At 41.0% G+C, this 19,187-nt stretch overlaps 1 protein-coding gene across 1 annotated transcript in view; it reads right to left on the bottom strand.

Moving 5' to 3' along the window:
* ATP10B (ATPase, class V, type 10B) overlaps nt 1-19,187 on the bottom strand; it is a 288,008-nt gene that overhangs the window by 31,908 nt on the left and 236,913 nt on the right. The window contains exons 16-21 of the mRNA XM_011966668.1: nt 18,247-18,356; nt 16,045-16,171; nt 12,959-13,143; nt 7,050-7,371; nt 4,010-4,086; nt 2,504-2,629 (exon numbers count right to left, since the gene is read on the bottom strand). Coding sequence (XP_011822058.1) covers nt 2,504-2,629; nt 4,010-4,086; nt 7,050-7,371; nt 12,959-13,143; nt 16,045-16,171; nt 18,247-18,356 — 947 coding nt within the window. The remainder of the gene's footprint in view (nt 1-2,503; nt 2,630-4,009; nt 4,087-7,049; nt 7,372-12,958; nt 13,144-16,044; nt 16,172-18,246; nt 18,357-19,187) is intronic.

Below are 19,187 nucleotides of genomic sequence, written 5' to 3'. Positions count from 1 at the left end.
GCATATAGTACATCACTGGATGTGCAATACACACTATAGATTGTCCTAACAACCTTGCAAGGTTAATATTGCTAATAGCAATAGTACTATGTTATTGTACAATATATCACACATGTTGATATTAACAATAATATTAACATTATTAGGTCCACTCTACAGATGAAGAATCTGAGGTTCTGACACACTGTTGCCCCCTGCCTAAATTCAGAGCTAAAGAGTGGTACAATCAGCATCTGAATTTTCAAAGTTCTTCTCTTTTTAACCACCTCTAAACTTTCTCAGTCCTATCTTTGTCTTGTACAATTAGACTTTCCTAGACATATACAGCTTGCAAAGCTGAAAATATTTATTATCTAGCTCTTTGAAGAGAAAGCTTCCTGAGACCTGATGTAGACAGTAAGCCTCACGCGGGCCATGACTGGCTTGATTCTTGCTCTATACCCATTGCTCAGCCCTGTTCCCAACACACAGCAGACATTCAACTGCTATTTGAATCGATACAGTTAATCTTAACTCTATGCTAACACCCATCCTGGAGTTTTAACATTACAGAGTGCTTCTTTCCTACTGAGGCCCTGGTAAGATCTTGGTTGTTTTCAACATCTGCTTAACTGGAATCTTTGTACCTTGCAGGAAGTGCATTGAACCCTGTGGCAGCATTGCTGAGATTGGATGCCTGCTCTTTCTCAAGATGCTACAGTGCAGTAATTAATTCATTGTTCAAATTTCAGAGCAGGCCGGGTTTTAATCCCCTCTGAAATTGGTTTCGGATATGGAAGTCATAGTTCTCCACCTTCTAATTGCAACAGGGAGATAATGCGGCATCAGTATCACAGTTTTGAGCATGGCATTGGGCTGGAAATAAATATCATTTAAGCTTTGAAAGCGTGGATGCTTGGAAACGTTTTCTCTCCTATTTCACAAATTTAATGCAGAGAAGAGGCTGTGCTTATTGAAAAGAATTATTCCTTGAGCTGCCAAAAAAATTAAACAGGGGCATTTTGAATTCTAAGTAAACAGTCTTTCACTCTCAAAGTGAGTTTCAAGTCAGATGGAGTGACTTGTTTGCATAGACTTGCTGAGATAATATTACCATCGAGTTGACTGAATTTACATTACTTTTTGTCATGCTGTTTGTCTACATATACATTGAACTTTGCACAGAAAGTCATTCCTGAGCAAGGGTGACTGTGTCAGAGTCTGAAAGAAAGACTGGAGCAAGAGGGAAAAGCATGCAATTTTGTAGCTACTACCTGGCTATTGTTTCTCTTCCATCACCTTGGTCTTAATCCTCCCCTTTTACTTATGCAAAGAGGAGTGAAATTTTGTTTGGAAGATCTTGGAGTTTATTGAAAGCCTTTGAACTAGATAATGAAAAACTCAGTCTTTTGTTCCCTCCATTAGTATAGCAATGTTCTGACTTCTTCCTATACCCATTGTAAATAAAGGGTTTTTCAAACAAGAGTCTTCTGACAGTTTTAATACCTCAATTGGTATGTGTTTGCTTTGGGACCTCATCAACAAGACAAACCAACATAGTTTTTAGGAGACACAACTTATTGTCTGTATTGTATAGGGCTATATGCTTTTCAGAGCTCTGACTCTAAGGCCTCTTGACATAGAATCATAGTTTCCCCATATTATTGATGAAAAGATTAATTAATCTCTGTGAGCTTCAGTTTCTTCAAGGTCATACAGCATGTTGGAGTCAGGTAAGATTATGCAATCTCTGCACCTCAAACATCTTTGCCAAGTAGACATTTTATTTAGTATCCTGCCCTCCAGGAACTCCCTGAAAGAAAGCCAGGGGCACTGAAGTGATGTACAAGTCCCAAGTTGAAGCCGTGGGCTCCAGCCTTATATTCTGTGAAGTACTTTTCATCTTCACTCTCCCAAGGCATGGGGTGTAGCTCTTGCATTGAGCTGGCTCTATATAGAGAGGAAATCTAAGATACAAGTCAGACTAGCTCTTCAAATCCTTCTTTGTTACAATAAGAAAATCTCATTTATGAGATTTAACTCCAAGAGTAATGACAGCAACAACAATAACAAAAAATGGTTAACTTTATAGAGGCTTATGATATGCTAATCACTTTATATGCAAGCTTTCATTTAGTTCTCATAGCAAATATATGAGGAAGGTACTATTACCAACCCCCATTTTACAGATGGTGAAACTGAGATTTAGGGAAATTACTACATATGGGAATCTGGATTTGAACCCAATGTGTCTGACTCCAGAGTCTATATTAGTAGCCATTCGTGCTGCCCTCTGTGTGCCAGGTGCTTTTCATACAGCATTGCCAATTCTCCCAATAACTTCACAAAAATAGAGTCTAGCTCAGGGTCACAGAGCTATTAAGGAACAGTTTCAAGATCCAACACTATGCCAGCCCGACTCCTTCCTTTTATGCTGAGGTGCTTTGCCCACTGCTAGGGGGAGATCTGGCCCCGTGGCAAGGACTGCCAAGGCCTGGGTGGGAGGATGCCACAGGCTACTTACCACATTCTTGTAGAGGTAGTACACCACCATCCTGGCCAGGCGCGAGTAACACCAGTGGCCGTGCACAAGCAGTAGCTTCTTGAGATGCTTAAAGCGGGCAATAGCAAAGTCGCTGGACATGACAGCCTGAGAGGGGAGAACAGACACATCAGCTTCCATCCATGGCTGCCAGTGCCCCAGAGGGACTCTCTCAAGGGCGTTGCTTTGGTCTAGGCCTGTGGCCAGCAGAGTCCTAAAGACGCCTTGTTGTGGTCACTCTTGGGTAGCTTTTTGGATTCTGACACCCCACCCTCCCTTCCGGGAAATCCAAACCTCACTAGAATCCAAGGAGGGCAGATCAGAAGGGATCAGTGGTCTAGGGTGGCTCTGCATCCGTTTATCCAGCAAGCAGGATTTATAAACAGGCATGTTCAAAGAGTTCTATAAACTGTGTCTTGTTCTGAGTAATCCCAGGGGCAGAAGACGTATTTCAGCTCCAGGTAAAGGAAGAGCTGTCACTTAGCTCCATCTGTGACTGTGGTCCATTATGTATCAGGCACTGTGCTAGGGATGCGATGGTTAACCAGAGAGAAGGGGCTTCTATTCAAGCAATTTTCAATCCTCTGAACACTTTCACCACCCCCTGAGGCAGGCCATTGGCTCCATTCACAGATGGAGCTAAGTGACAGCTCTTCCTTTACCTGGAGCTGATATATGTCTTCTGCCCCTGGGATTACTCAGAACAAGAAACAGTTTATAGTACTCTTTTGAAAACATGAACACTGAACATGCCTGTGTGTAAATCCTGGTATAAATTTTGGTCTAATTTCCTGTGCCTCAGTTTCCCAATCTAAAAAATGGAATAGCAATCCATTAGAGGGTGTGATGATTATTAAAGTTCAATGAGATCCTAAATGTGAAGTGTCTAATGCCAGCCAGGATGGCTTTGAATGTGGCCCAAAATTATGAGACTTATTTTTTTTTTTGCAGTTTTTTAAAGCTCATCAGCTATAGTTAGTGCATTTTATGTGTAGCCCAATACAATTCTTCTTCCAGTGTGGCCCAGGCAAGCCAAACGATTGGATACCCCTGGTCTAACAGATTGCTGGCATATAGGAGATACGCAAAGGGTAACATTTCAGAACTATTCTGCAGCTTCCCAGTCAATGCTCTCTATCCTCATCAACAAATTTAAGCAGTGCCAAATGTTTACACTGGTGGTGGAAATACAATTGTTAATGGCTCAAAACCCACAAACACAAAATGTTGTCTGTTTTAATGGGAACATTTAGCAGTCAAGTTAGTATTCTTCTTTCAAGCTGAATTTTGACACTATGAAAGTGTACATTTGCAAAAGGATTTCCAATGTCCTTATATCTGTCATTGCTTATGGAGGGCATTGCAACTTTGGATGTGGGTGGAAGTTCTCAGGGAGAAGTTTCTCCAACACTCTGGAGATTTCCTTATATCTCAACTAAGGACCAAAGAAAAGAAGGAAGAAACAAGAACAGTTGCAGAGAACAATACCTGCATGCCTTCCTGTCCAGATATTCCAATTCCAATATCAGCAGCTTGAATCATGCTCACATCATTTGCTCCATCACCTGAAAGAGAGGTCATGAGGTATCTTTATTTTTGGTTCAACTGCTCAGTGACAATGAGGTAGCTATAAAGTGTCCCCAGTTATGTACAATTGAATCCTTTCAACATTAGTGCTATAGAAAGTTATTGCTATAGTACTTTCCTTGGACAATAAGTCCACCATTTTCTTTACCATTCAACAAATATAGGACTTACTAAGTGTCTTTTTTTTCTAGGCACAGCACTAGGTATTGGGGATATAATGGTAATCAAGAGACTTGGGCAGTTTTCAAAAAAAAAAAAATGCCTTCACAAATGTTACAGTGAACTTTACTGATCAGCAAATGGAGAAGTTGAGCAACTTAGAGACTTGGCAAGGGTAATTCCACTAGAGAAAGGACCCAGGAGAAATGGAACCCAGATCTTTCAGATTCCAGGGCCAACACACTTCCCCCAGTCAAACTTGAAATACTAACCATATCAAGACAACTGGACAGTTTGGACAGTGAAATCATCAGAAATTGTCAATGGTTTCCAAGGAGAGGGATGATATTCTGTTTTGTTTCTCAGTGTAGAAAAATGAGATTGACTCATGTTTTTGAAATACATTTAGTCACACTGAGTTCCCATTCAATGAACTGAGTTGTTTCAGGAAACTGGAGGTAAGGCATAGAAACACACACACACACACACACACACACACACAGTCTCCTTGTATACCAAGACTGTTCAAGATCTTTCTGTGATGAGGGAAATGTTCTATATCTGCACTGTCCAATACAGAAACCAGTAGCCATATGTGACTATGGAAATTTTGCTGGTGAAATTCGATTTAATTAAATTTAAGTAGCCACAGATAGCTCTATACAGCGAGGCCTTCCTCGGAAGCTAAACTCTCCCCAGTGCTTTATCTTTTAGATGGGAGTTCAGCAAACTTTTTCTGTAAAGGGTCAGATGGTAAATATTTTAGGTTTTGTGAGCCAAGAAGCAAAACTGAACAGTTATTCTTGCTGACAGGCTATTAGTATTTTATAAATTTTACATTGAAAAATAGAAAAATCATTCTTAGTATCCATACAAAAACATGCCGTGGGTTGGATTCAGCCTGCAGGCCATAGTTTGCCAACCCTTGTTGTTGTAGACTATGCTGTCTTCATTCTTTTCCTGGCCATACCTGTTTTCTAGCAGTTTCTCAGAATAAGCCGCAATTAATATTTATATTATTATGATATAGAATTTATATTGATATTTTTTATATTTCTATATATAGAAATTTATATCTTTATATCTTTATATATTTGTAAAGATATAAAATATCATATATAAGTTTATTATATGATATATTATGATGTAGAATATAAAATGGGAGGGAGAGAATGATTCTTCTAGTTATCTGATGACACATTTATTGGTCTTAAAAATTTTGCCATAAGTAGCCTTTATTCTAAAATTTTTTTTGATTGCATAGCAATGCATAATTTTAATCATCCCCATGGCAGAATAAATCCAACCTTTAACCTCTTCTGTTAGTGAACCAGGAGAAGTAGAGGTGTGAAACCATGCTATTTCTTGCCACGCTGGTTTTGTTTCTGTTGCTATGGGAGTGAAGCCAATATCTGACCTCAGAAAATCATTCTTGGGCTATTGCCTTATGTGTGTCTGAATTTCTGAAGAGGACAATTCCAGGCATAAAAGTAGAATGTTGTTGCTAAAGGTTTGTTCTCTGCTTTCTTTCTGCCCCACTCTTGTTATTCTCTACTGTTCTTACCTGAAGACCAGGAACAAAACCATCATGTTTAATAGGGTTTCTATTTGAGATGTCAGGAAAGAAAATCTTTTCTCATGCCTGTGTAGAAGGAGGAGAAGCTGGCAACATCTGTAAGAATATCCCTCAGAGATATCCCTGTCCCATTTCATCCCCTAAGAGAAGGCAATAGTTACTATGTGCTTGGTATGTGCTGTGCAGGGGATCCAACAGTGAATAAGGCTGACGTGATCTTTCTGCTCGAGGAACTCAAGTATAGATGTTCTACTGAGTGATGGTCTACTGAGGTCTACTCGAGTAGATGTTCTACTGTGATGGTCTACTGAGGAGGCCATCACAGAAGGTATGACAGTGCTTTGAGCTATGAGTCCTGGGTGCTGTGGGAGCCCCCAGGGGAAAGCAAAGTTAGGTGGGATTGGAAGAAGTGTTTTACAGAGGAAATAACTTGTGCAAAGGCCCAGAAGTGAGAGAGGACACGGCCCAGAATGGTAAACAGTTTCATTTGTTGGAACATGGAAAGGCAAATGTTGGAGAAAGAAAGGTGACCACAATAAGAGCTGTGGCTGAGGGTAACAGAAGATCACAAAGATTCTTTTAAACCAGGTTTGGTTGTTCCTGAAAGGTGTTAAGTAAGTGCAGTTTTCATTTCTCTGTCCCAACATGATTAAAGTTTAGCCCCCTCTGAAAAATTCTTTATCAACCAGTGCTAGCATCTATTGGTGATATTCTTTGTGTTGGCCTCATATTTAGAAATAAACGCAAGTTAAACATGAGACAGTTCCAATCTTTAAAATCTCCCCACCAGCCTTCAACACTCAGAATACTATCAAATCCCTGAACACCTGAAGCTGTGGCATGCACAAAGTATGAAAGGGAGAATGATCTGAATCCCAGAATTAAGATGGTCTGAGTATATATCATTGATGGCAACATTTCTTGAACTACCTGGATGCACTGAATTCAAGGCCTCTGCTGGTTTTGACCTCCATCTAAATCCTGATTTATCTTTAGCTGACTTGCTAGTTCCAGGAACTTTGATGCACTGTCCCACTTCATCCCCTAGTTGCTGCATCTTGATTGTCATTTTGAACTCTCTCCCTCTAAGACAATGACTCTCAGCCTAAGCATTCTGACTTTGAGACCTGACCTCCCACCTCTGGTCCGGTCTTTCATCAGATCATCCCTGCCAAGGTGCCACCCGCATCTCAGTATGATGGGTACCTATGGAAAGGGTCATGACGTGCAACTTGTCTCGCACCAACTTGACTACCATACTCTTCTGGAGTGGCGTGGAGCGGCAGCACAGGACGGACCGACAATACTGGGTCAATTCCAGAAACTTCTTCTCTAGCTTCCCCTGGAAGATGGCATTCAATGTCTTCCCGTCGATGACCAATCCAGCTTCTGGAACCACAGCTTCTGAGGTGATGGATGGTGTCTTGGAAGGTAAGTGGAACCCAAAGAGCTTGTGGTCTGGCTTCTGTAGTTCATGAAATTGCTTTAGCTCTTCCAATGCACAATTGAGGATGGATTCACAGGTCTCCTATAAAGAGGCATAATAATACAGTATTTTTAAGCAACCTTGGAAATGCATGTTAACAATTTCACTTTATTCTTTAGTAAGATAGTCATAAAAATCTACTATCATAGAGATTACTTATAAGCTATTCTCCAATTTTTACATTTCTCTGCAATATATGACATAACATCAAAGGAATATTAATTTGGAACCAAATTAACAGACAAAATAGAAGACACTGCTTGTGAGTGGGAGTGAAAATAGCTCAGCAAGATGGAGACAGATACAAGGATGGCATAATAAATAATACTAATATGATCGTAAATAATGATAATATGTCATGATGGTATGGTGTTTTCTATTTCTCACAGGTCATTTAAGTTCCCCTTTGTTCCTCAGAACATTACTGTGTGGTAGATAGGGTGTGTATTCCCAGTCTTAGAGATGAGGAGATTGAAATGAGATCTTTAGTAACTCACCCAAGATCATCCAAACTTAGTAGTGGAGTCAGGATCATTACTACTTGAACTGTGGCTTCCTAATCGAAAAAATACATTGTCCCTGTGTTTTTCCATTGTTGTATTCCACGAAGGGTGCTAAGAACTGTGGCATGAAGCATTGATCATGTTGGTTTGAACAGACTTTGGTTATGAAACTCTTATTGATGGAAATAAGCTTATTAATTTTTTTCTGGTGTTTGCCTTGAAATATAGTGAGAAAGTATTTCCTTTTTCAATTTTTTTCTTCCATTACTTTTGATTATATCAAAGATAGTCATATTTTGATTCAAATTTATTCTTCATATCAACTTTTCTGAACATCACTTTTTAATAAAGTCGCAGAAAACAGCATTATCAATTTATTTTTATTATACTTTAAGTTCTAGGGTACATGTGCACAATGTGCAGGTTACATATGTATACATGTGCCATGTTGGTTTGCTGCAGCCATTAACTTGTCATTTACATTAGATATTTCTCCTAATGCTATCCCTCCCTGATTCCCCTACCCCATGACAGGCCCCGGTGTGTGATGTTCCCTGCCCTGTGTCCAAGTGTTCTCATTGTTCAGTTCCCACCTCCGAGTGAGATGTGGTGTTTTGTTTTCTGTCCTTGCAATAGTTTGCTCAGAATGATGGTTTCCAGGTTCATCCATGTCGCTACAAAGGACATGAACTCATCCCTTTTTATGGCTGCATAGTATTCCATGGTGTATATGTGCCACATTTTCTTAATCCAGTCTCTCATTGATGGACATTTGGGTTGATTCCAAGTCTTTGCTATTGTGAATAGTGCCACAATAAACATATGTGTGCGTGTATCTTTATAGCAGCATGAATTATAATCCTTTGTATATATACCTAGTAATGGGATGGCTGGGTCAAATGGTATTTCTAGTTCTGGATCCTTGAGGAATCACCACACTGTCTTCCACAATGGTTGAACTAGTTTACAGTCCCACCAACAGTGTAAAAGTGTTCCTTTTTCTCCACATCCTCTCCAGCACCTGTTGTTTCCTGACTTTTCAATGACCGCCATTCTGACTGGTGTAAGATGGTATCTCACTGTGGTTTTGATTTGCATTTCTCTGATGACCAGTGATGATGAGCATTTTTTTCACGTGTCTGTTGGCTGCATAAATGTCTTCTTTTGAAAAGTGTTGATATCCTTTGTCCACTTTTTGATGGGATTGTTTGATTTTTTCTTGTAAATTTAAGTTCTTTGTAGATTGTGGATATTAGTCCTTTGTCAGATGGGTAGATTGCAAAAATTTTCTCCCATTCTGTAGGTTGCCTGTTCACTCTGATGGTAGTTTCTTTTGCTGTGCAGAAGCTCTTTAGTTTAATTTGATCCCATTTGTCTATTTTGGCTTTTGTTGCCATTGCTTTTGGTGTTTTAGTCATGAAGTCCTTGCCCATGCCTATGTCCTGAATGGTGTTGCCTAGGTTTTCTTCTAGGGTTTTTATGGTTTTAGGTCTAACATTTAACTCTCTAATCCATCTTGAATTAATTTAATCAATTTTAATATCATTGTTTTCTTCACATGGGTCTTCATTTTACAGTGTTCCTTCATCCATGGCAAGGGATGATGATTTTACATTTATCGAAGTGCTAAAAGTTTCTTCTAAAAATAATATTCAAAGTGAGTCAACTTATTAAGTAAAAAAACAGTACAAGTCATATACAGATTTTGGAAAATATTGTGAAAGCAATTCTGAAGGGCCAGGGTTAGGGAACACTGATCTTGAGATTTCTGTCTGGGAAAATGTCTGGCATAACTTTTTTTTTTTTTTTTTTTTTTTTTTTTTTTTTTTTTTGAGGCAGAGTCTCATTCTGTCACCCAGTCTGGAGTGCAGTGGCATGATCTCGTCTCACTGCAACCTCTGCCTCCAGGGTTCAAGTGATTTTCGTGCCTCAACCTCCCAAGTAACTGGGATTACCAGCATGCACCACCATACTTGGCTAATTTTTATATTTTTAGTAAAGACAGGGTTTCACCATTTTAGCCAGGCTGGTCTTGAACTCCTGACCTCAAGTGATCCATCTGCCTTGGCCTCCAAAGTGCTGGGATTACAGGTGTTAGTCACTGCACTCTGTCCTGGCATAACTTATTTTGGAAAGAACAAAGACATAGTTTATTATTCCTGTGCCTGCCTTTACGATGCTAAATTGAGTGTTGCAGGCACTAGAATATGCATAGAGCCCAGGGGGGCCACAGGAAGCAGTTCTAGGAGTGTGCACTTATACCAGAGGCACTTATCTGGAAGAGATCAAAGTAGTCCTTTGGAAGCTGGGACTGGCACCAATTATATAAATTCCTTCAATGTATGACTAAAGCAAGTCATTGGAGACATAAGCTTTAAAATTAAGTCATCTCTGAATTTACTTATTTCCAGCTTTTAAAATAGTACAATAATTACCATTCATTGAACATTTAGAATACCTCCTGTACTGTGGTAGGAAGCCTCTCAGATGGTGGTTCCCCGTGATCTCCAGTTCCTGGTATTCATGCCCTTGTGTAGTCTCCTTTCATTGACTGTGGTCTAGACCTAGAGACTCCTTTCTGATGAGGGGAATTCTGCAGAAGTGATGGGATGTCACCTCCCATATTAGGTTATAAAAAGACAGTGGCTTCCAATTTGGTGTTCTTTCTCACTTTCTCTTGGATGATTAGCCCTGAGGAAAACCAGCTATCATGTTGTATAGCAGTCCTGTGGAGAGGCCCACAGAGTGAGAAACAGGCCTGCTAACAGTTATGTGGGTGAATTTGGAAGCAGAACTCCTTCCCGTGCCCAAACCACCCACCTGTTGAGCCATCAGATGAGCCCACAGCCCTGACCAACAGCTTGAGTCCAACCTCAAGAGAGACCTTGAGCTAGGAATGCCCAGCTAAGATGCCCCTGAACTCCTAATCCACAGAAACCATAAGATAATAAATGTCTGTTGTTTCAGGTCCTAAGGTTTGGAGTTATTTGTTATGTAGCAATAGATAACTAACATAGGTACTGTACTAAGTAAGTCATTTTCTTCTGTGATCTTATTTAATCCTGCCAGTAATCTGTGAAGTTAATAGTTTTAATCTGTTTTACAGATGAGGAGAATAGAAGTTCAAGAAGAATGGCATTTGAACCATATTAAAACTTCAATGCATGTTGTTAATTATTATTAACAAAATTATTACAATAGTAATAATAGTGGTTTCAGTATTAGTTCCTATCTAATACGTTAGTTCCTTTTAAAATTCCTTGGTTGATGAACACATCAGTGATTAGTAATTCTCTCATCTTTGGGATGAGAATTCTGAGGTCTAGGTAGATCCCATAACTTCAATACTGCTTTAATACACGTAGCAAAGAGATAGTAATCCTAAATCAATTTATGGTGAATTAGGCAAATTAAAAACCTTGGAGGAAATATGTAACTACATTAAACTAGTGTTTAAATAAACTAAGACTTAGAGTATATTTCCCCAGTTTCTGGCTTAATATTTTATTTTTCATCCCAGGTAAAGAGATGAAAAAACTAATCTTACAGGTTTAGTGAGCCCAAGGGTGTAGGCATGGCTGAGGATTCAGGCACTATCCTGGAGGATGCTGGACAGAAAGAACTGTCATTGACTGAATTAAAGGTCGAGTATGGCTGACTGTTCCTTAGGAGCTTCGGCTGTTTAACCAACGAGCAGATCTCCCTCTGGCTGACTGCCTTACTGGTTTGCAGATGTTCTCCTTCTAGAATTACCTGGAGTGAAAGAATCATTGCAAACCAAATTTCCATTACAAGCAGGACAGGCAGGCATGGGGATCAAGCACTCAAGCAAGCTGAAAATTACTTTCCTTCCTAAGCACAATATTAAAACCCAAGTTTTCCCTGAGCTTATTTTCATTTTGAAAATTCATTAAGGTTTAATCTAATAATCTGTGCACCTGACAGGAAAGTAAATGATTTTTCCAATTCCTCTAAAGATCCTCTGGCATTTTTCATAATCTACACTAGTTTTATTTTTTAAAAAGAGGTGTATATTGTTGCTTCATGGAGTAAAAATGAAATATAAACCTCCCCAACATTCTACTGTAGGTCTACATCAGCCTCAGGCAAAACTTAGAATCCAGTGTCTTCTCTCCTTCTTTTCCTCTTTCCATCTTCTTCTCTTTTCTCCATGGTATGTCCTAGGTGTAGGTACCCTAGGAGCCCTATGCCCACACCCCTGCAGTAGAGTGCTCTTCTGGTTTATATCCTCTGTGTAATCCAACCCCTGCTTCCTTCTGATAGGAGCACACATCTCAATGCCCAGCCCCCACCTTCATCAGCCAAGAACATGTGGTGGCGCTTTACTTTCTACAATCTGAATTGTGAAAACAGATACTTCCCCCTAAAATCAAAATGGTGTTATAGGTTTGAATATGCCTCTTCAGCTTTCCCAGTCTTCTCTCCAAATCTCACTCCCTGCCACTCGTAATCTATTCCGGTTGAAAAGTGCCATTTTTAGAACTTTGCTTCATTCTTTCTCTTATCCCATAAAAACATATTGGCTTCATGCATTATTCTTTTCAGGTTTTTACTCCGTGGCAGACCAGTTTGACATATAAATTGATGCTGAAAATTTAAGCTCAGAATAATTTCAATTTAATTGGGACTTTTTCAATGGATAAGTTAGTCTTAAATAGTGAGAAAATGACAGTTGAGATTCCATAGGCAAATAGTGTGGTAGAATGTAAATAGCACTAGCTCAGTTCTAGACTTAGTTCTACCTATCAGAAACAAGCAAGGTAAACCTGAGCAAGTGACTTAGCCCCAGTAGTCTTCAGTTTCCTTATCTGTGGGGCAAATGGGGAGACTGGACCAGCAATAGAATTTGGGAGAGGTAAAACTTTCTAACAAGCAGTGCCAGAAGTAATATAAAAGAGAGCAGCCAACCATGTATGGGGATGAGATAAAGGATATTGGGCTGGATGACTTCCGGGGTCCTCCAGACTCCAAGATTCAGCGATCTGTTGGGGGTTGGGTGCTTCCCTGGTATACCCAAATCCCACCTAGAAACCTGTATCCTCTTGGGTCGAGGGGTTGCTCTACACTTTGATATCTGCAGATATCAATACAGAGGATCACCTCACCTGATTCTCTGTGTTGATGGTGTAAACAGTGTCAGTCTGATCTAACAGTCTGCAGGAATGGGCAATGTTGACCGCTGTCTCCTGCTTATCTCCAGTCAAGACCCAGAGCTGGATCCCAGCCTCCCGCAGAGTGGCAATCGTATCTGGAACTCCTTCCTGCAGCCGGTCTTCAATCCCAGTGGCTCCTGGAGTGATCAAAGACAACAGAGTTCACATTTGTGGTAAAAGAGTAGTTGCTTAATTTCCCCAAAGCCCTGTGAAGGCAGGCAACGTTTATTACATAGCATCACTGTGCTAGGCTGTGCACCTAGGATATAACAGTGAACTAGATGGAGTTGGTCTCTACCTCTGAGTTCAATGGTCATTGAATAATAATTTATAATTGAGCTATATAATGAGAGAAAGTCAGGGTACCCTGTAAATATATACCAGGAGACCTGAACTTCACCTGGAAAATCAGGGTGGGCTTTGCTGAGGAAGTGCTACTTAAAGTGAGACCTGGGAGATAATGCAAAGAGGTGGCAGAGGAGGAAAATTCCAGGTTGAGGGATCCGCGTGTGCAAAGTCCCAGAGGTTAGAGTAGAGGAAGATGCAGAAATGGAGGCAGAGCAAGGTGAGAGATGAGGCCAGAAAAGGAACTTAGGGGTGCTGGATTGTGCAGAGCCTTGTCAGGGCCTCAGAGGATTTGCAATTTATTTGGTAGTAACGAAAGCTATTCAAGGGTGTTATGCTGGGGAGTGACAGAATCAGTTTTGACTTTTAAGAATATCATTCTAGAGAAGAGAATAGGTTGGAGATTGGAAAAGCAGGATGAGATTCAGAGCTAAAAGCTACTTAGGAGGCCAGGCAGGACTGCAGAGGAGAGGCAACAGTAGCCTGGACTGGCCTAGCAGCAATAGGAATAGAAGTGAAAGGACTGAAATCTTTGCCCTGCAACTGATCAAAGCAGAATTAATAGGGACTCACATTTTTGATAATATTCTTGGAGGAAATTAAACAGGCAGATTCCATAATTTTTGAAGGATCTCAAGCTTTGCACCAGCCCTGATGAATAGATACCCAAATATTGAATAGTTGCTAAGTGATTAAGCAAAAATAAATCTGCTTTTCAATTGAGATTCATTTCAGATCACAGACTAATGGCTACCCATTTCACACTGGGCAGGAGCACGGCATTTTGTTTCTTTTAATAATCCATAGTGACAATAGGTTGGCAAAGCGATTACGTTGGATGCATATTGAAAAGATTATTTCATATTTTGAGACCGCATGAAGGCATCACAGCTTTTTAGTGGTGTGCCAGTTTCTCGGTGGAAAGTGGAATTCTCTTCTCAGCCCTCCTCTCCAAGCCGTCTTGAAGGGAGACAAAGAACCCCACTATCATGAAATGTGCCTGTTTTGCATTTGAGGGCCATATGCACAGGTAAACAACCCCATAAAAAGTGATGGCTTGGGCCTCATCTTCCCCTACTAGCGTTAGTCTGGAAGGTGAGAGGAAGCTCACTTATTACAGTCAGGCAGAGTGAAGGAGAGAGGAGAAAAACACATTTATTTGTGTGAAAGAGAAAATGAAACAGGAAGGTTGTGAAAGCCTTTCCCAGCTAGGGGAAGCCAGCAGGTTCTGACAAGTGTGTTCTCTTCACACAGAAGAACCGGAGGAACGCCTCTCATAGAGTGAGCCTAAAGTGCTGTCCCCAAACAAAAGAATCCTCTAGGAAGGGAGAAAGGGATCAGGTGCCTGAATGGGATGACTTCCTGGTGGTATCATGTGGTAGAGTTGTCTGGCCCAGCCATTCTCTGGTTCTTGTTCAAGTGAGTTCTTGTGTTCAGCTTTAAAGGGGACCTTATGAGGCAGCAAGCAGAGGCTTCTGCAGCCGAGACATAGGAAACCAAAGGCTAAAGGATGTGGGGAACTAATGCATTCCATTCCCCAACCCCATTCCGCCTCCTCGGCTTGTCAGCCATCCTACTTTACAGCGACCTTGGATATTTCCCTTTGAACTCCTGTTTGGCTGGGCAGCTGGAGGCATGTGACTCATCCAGAGGAGAAGCCAAGTCTCAGAGGAGTGTATCCCTGTCTAGAACTTGGTCCTCATCCCCAGGTCAACATTGTCCACCAAGAAGAAAGAAGGCTTTGTGCCATGTGGCCATTGCTTACCAAGATTTTGTGGGCATTGCTTACCAAGATTTTGCTCCCCAGGCATGAGGACATTAATCCTGTTCAATAAAGCTCCCCCTTGCTTCTTAGCAATGCTTTTCCTCCAACAGAAAGCACAGCTTGTCTCTTAATCAGTCTCTGTGCTTCTCATCTCTCTCTCAGCACAGCAATCTAACTTCCATGCTGCAGCAATCAGCAGTTTTTGTAAAGCACAGATCTGTCCCTGCTTTCACCCTCTGCCCTCTCCAAACTTTTAGCAGCTGATTGACATGGCCCATCATAATCTGGGTCCTGCTGATCATTCCTGCCTTCCATCATTTCCCCCAACTCTGTTTCCCACCAGCCTCCAGACCTTCAACTGGGTCCTCCCTCTCTGCCTGACCAGCTTCTCTTCTTGCTTTCAGTTCACTGCCTTCCTAGACCCTCGCTCACCCCTGTGCTAGGCTGGCATCTCCTACTTTGTGCTTCCATCCCACCCGGCCCATCTGCTAGCCCAGCTCTCACCACAGTCTGTTGAAATTGCTTGCTCAATCATCTGGTATCGTCACTAGACTCCAGGCTCTGGGAGGGCAGACTTTTTGGCTCCTGTCCCTTGTTGCAGCCCCAAAGCCTAGCATGTCACTTGGCACATAGTAGGTGCTTAGCAAACATTTGAATGAAGGGAAGAGTGTGCTATTGGAAAAGCAGCCAAACTAAGAGGCTTCTTCCAGCAGGGAATGCAGGAATGCTCCCAGAGCATCCTCAGGAATCTGTGTGTGGCTTCTAGGTTGGGTATTGGCACGGCCCATTTGTGCCAAATACCTGGAAGGGAACCCCAGGGAAGGTTGCTAATAGAGACATATTAGTAGTGTCAGAATCGGGGCCAAGAGCTCCCTTCTCAACTGGCTGCACTCCTTTTTTCCTATAATGACGACTTATTTTTAGCTACCAAGTAAGGTGAGTTGATTCTCCAGATGCTGTGCAGTTTCCATGAGAAGCTCATCTCGGTTGTCGAGGGATGCCTCAGCCTCACGCCGGAAACTGGCCCATCTCTGGAAGTCCTCTTCACTTACAACCTACAGGATAGGAAAAGGCTCCTTAACAATTTTGGGTGGATCAACAAGATAATTTTCTCTCTCTTCCCACCTGCTGGGCCTCCTATTGGCCTGTTTGAACTTCCCTACATAATTAGATGGGGCTTTCTTCTCAATGATTTTTTAAAAAATATGTAAATCAATGAAGATTTATCCTTGTGTTCCATTATCACTAAGCATCTGTTGTGCTCAGATCACTGGAGATGATCTGGACAGACAAGGTCCCTGTATGCCTGGGCTTATATGCTGCTGGGTAAGAGGTATTATCCAAATAAATAATTTAAAATAATTATTTCAGGGAATGCTTTGCAGAAAATGACTGATATGAGAAAGTGTGATGGGATAGAAGAGTAACTGAATAGGGGGCTGCCTTCTTTTGGAAGTTTAGGTTTCCTCGACAAAATGACCTGCAAGCTGAGATCCAATGACAGAGGGTCAGTCATGGGCAAGATCAAGAGTTAAGGCTGTGGAACAGCAATGAACTTGGCCTTCCTTCTGTTCCTTGAATGAAAGATGGAGAAAGTAAGTTCAAAAATGAGGCTGGAAAGAAAGCAGCAGCCAAATCTCGCATAACCTGTAGAGCACTCCACCAGGCATGGTGTCATACACATGGACTGCCCAGTAGCTGCAACAATCCAGCTAGCGGCCACATCTTCTTCCTTCAGAGTCCCATTTTAGACCCTCCTGTTGACATCACATGCATATGGTGTCTTATAGCAATGAAAGATTATTTTGTTCAAGCATCAAATATTCCTCAAGTCCCTCTGCATGGCACTATAGAGAAAACCAAAGGGACACAAGTAGGCCTTTTGCTTTTGAGGAATGCATAGTCCATTAGGGGAGGCAAAATATGCACAAATAACTTCAATAGAAAATGGTGGTAAGGCATTGGGAGTGATACCTGATGTAAATGACGAGTTGATGGGTGCAGCACACCAACATGGCAAAAGTATACATATGTAACCTGCACGTTATGCACATGTACCCTAGAACTTAAAGTATAATAATAATAATAATAATAATAATAATAAAAGAAAATGGTGGTACGGGTGTAGTTCCGATTGAGTATTGGTAAGCATTTGTCGCTGTCCCAGGTGCTGTACATGTGGTTACTTTAATCTCCATGGCAACTGCATGAGGGAGGGCTGATTAGCACCATTTTACAGATAAAACTCAGAGAAGTGAAGAAATTACTCAAGGTCACACATCTAAAAGTAGTGAGATTGGGACTAGTATCCAGGTGGTTCTGGCTTTAAAGTGGGCATTCCTGATCTCTAATGTTACCCTAAGAACCATAAAAGACATGAAAAGCCCTGGGCATTTACGCAAGAGAACCCATGTCTAGCTATCTAGAAGTGTATGCCCATCGTAGCACCCTATTAGCTTTGCTTTTAGGTGACTCATCCGGTGTCCACACTCTGCAATTTGCAGCCCTCACTGCCTGCCTGCCTGCCTGCCTTACAGAAGCTACAAAGTCAAAGATCTTGCGGAGAGTGAGTTAGGTGATCTACAAAACTATGGCTGGGCTGAGTGCAATGTAATAGGGAGTTGTACGGACTGTGGCCAACCACAGAACACAGCTGAACATATCCCTCATCATAGGAATCAACTTCCTGGTTGTAGCTGATTGCTGCCATTCCAGAATGAAAACAGAGTTGGCCAGATCCTCTAAATTTTTAAAAGAAATCGGAAATCTAGATTTTTATGTGACCATATAAAAGCTCCCCAAATTGAAAGGAAAATAATGCATGTCTAAAAAATATAATTGGAAAGCAAAATCATAACTGAAAAAATGTTATCAGTTGTGTGTTACCCATTACACATATAATGAAAAGCAGGGCATGGCAAAGCCACACAGATACGGGACATAGCTTTTCAGATTTTGACTTCAACAAAATTGTCAGTGTCTTGGGTTTTTGTGGCAAGTCAGAACGGCAAATCTTAAAAATATTAAAACAACCACCTCCAATGGTCTTTTATAAAGAAAAAGAAGCAAGGTCAAGGTCATACAGCTATTTAATGATATTCAAAGCATGCTTGGAGGAATTTGTTCTTACCTTCTTGGCAATGCATAGTGTGCGCAGGCCATCTCTTGCATACAAGTCTAGATGCTTTTGGGTCCGGGCTTGGATTTTTCTCAGTTTCTTTTCCACATTCATGTCAGGCACTGTCAAATAACCATTGTCCCACATGAGGCCATGTACAAATGCTCAGGGATCCCCATCCCCAACACCCTGGAATCTTGTGTAGTAGAGTACAAATGCTTTAGAGAAGGAATCCCTTACAGCCCACCTTAGAAACATGAAGGAGCTCTCCTGTCAGGTTGCCCTGGAAGATAATGCAGGGAGTCCTTAAATTGTCTGCTCTCTACATCTTCTCATCAAAAGCCTGGCTGAGTAAAGTGCTATGTAAGGGAGGTAGGTGGTCTAAGGTACTGTTCCCAAACAGCTGTTTGCATGAGAACCGCCTGGGAATTTAGTAATTGAGATTCTCAGGTACAATGACAGCCCAACTGAATCAGAGGACTAGAAGTTTGAATCTTTATTGTTACCTAAGGTGTTTTTAGTTTATTCCTGGATGGCCAACTGACTTTGGAAACTGTTCTCTAAGACTATTTATCATCTTCTCTGTCTTCTACTTGAGGTCTTATATCAAGTTAGGTCCCAAGACATCTACAAGCCTGGATCTCATTAGCTGAGTTCTTCTCCTCATTTGTTTTGCTGAGCTAGGCCTTCTCTCAATGCAAGAAATAGGTTTGTAAAAATGGTCTATTATTTTCTTTTTTTTTTTTTTTTTTTTTTTTGGCATTTCCTATGAATCTAGTGTGAAAAATGTGTGTGTTGCTCAAAGTCCCCTTTGTAAAGTTCTACATAAGTTTCTGTCAGAAGTAATTTGTCTTTTTCTCTTGAAATTCCAATTCCTTTATCTAATTCTATAATAAGAAGTTTTCAGCCAGGGTTGGCTGATGTGGGGTGGGATTGAGTCCATCACCACTTCC

The sequence above is a fragment of the Mandrillus leucophaeus genome, unplaced genomic scaffold (genome assembly GCF_000951045.1).
Source record: "Mandrillus leucophaeus isolate KB7577 unplaced genomic scaffold, Mleu.le_1.0 Scaffold77, whole genome shotgun sequence".
Taxonomy (NCBI): domain Eukaryota; kingdom Metazoa; phylum Chordata; class Mammalia; order Primates; family Cercopithecidae; genus Mandrillus; species Mandrillus leucophaeus.
This window is presented reverse-complemented; position numbering and strand designations above follow the sequence as displayed.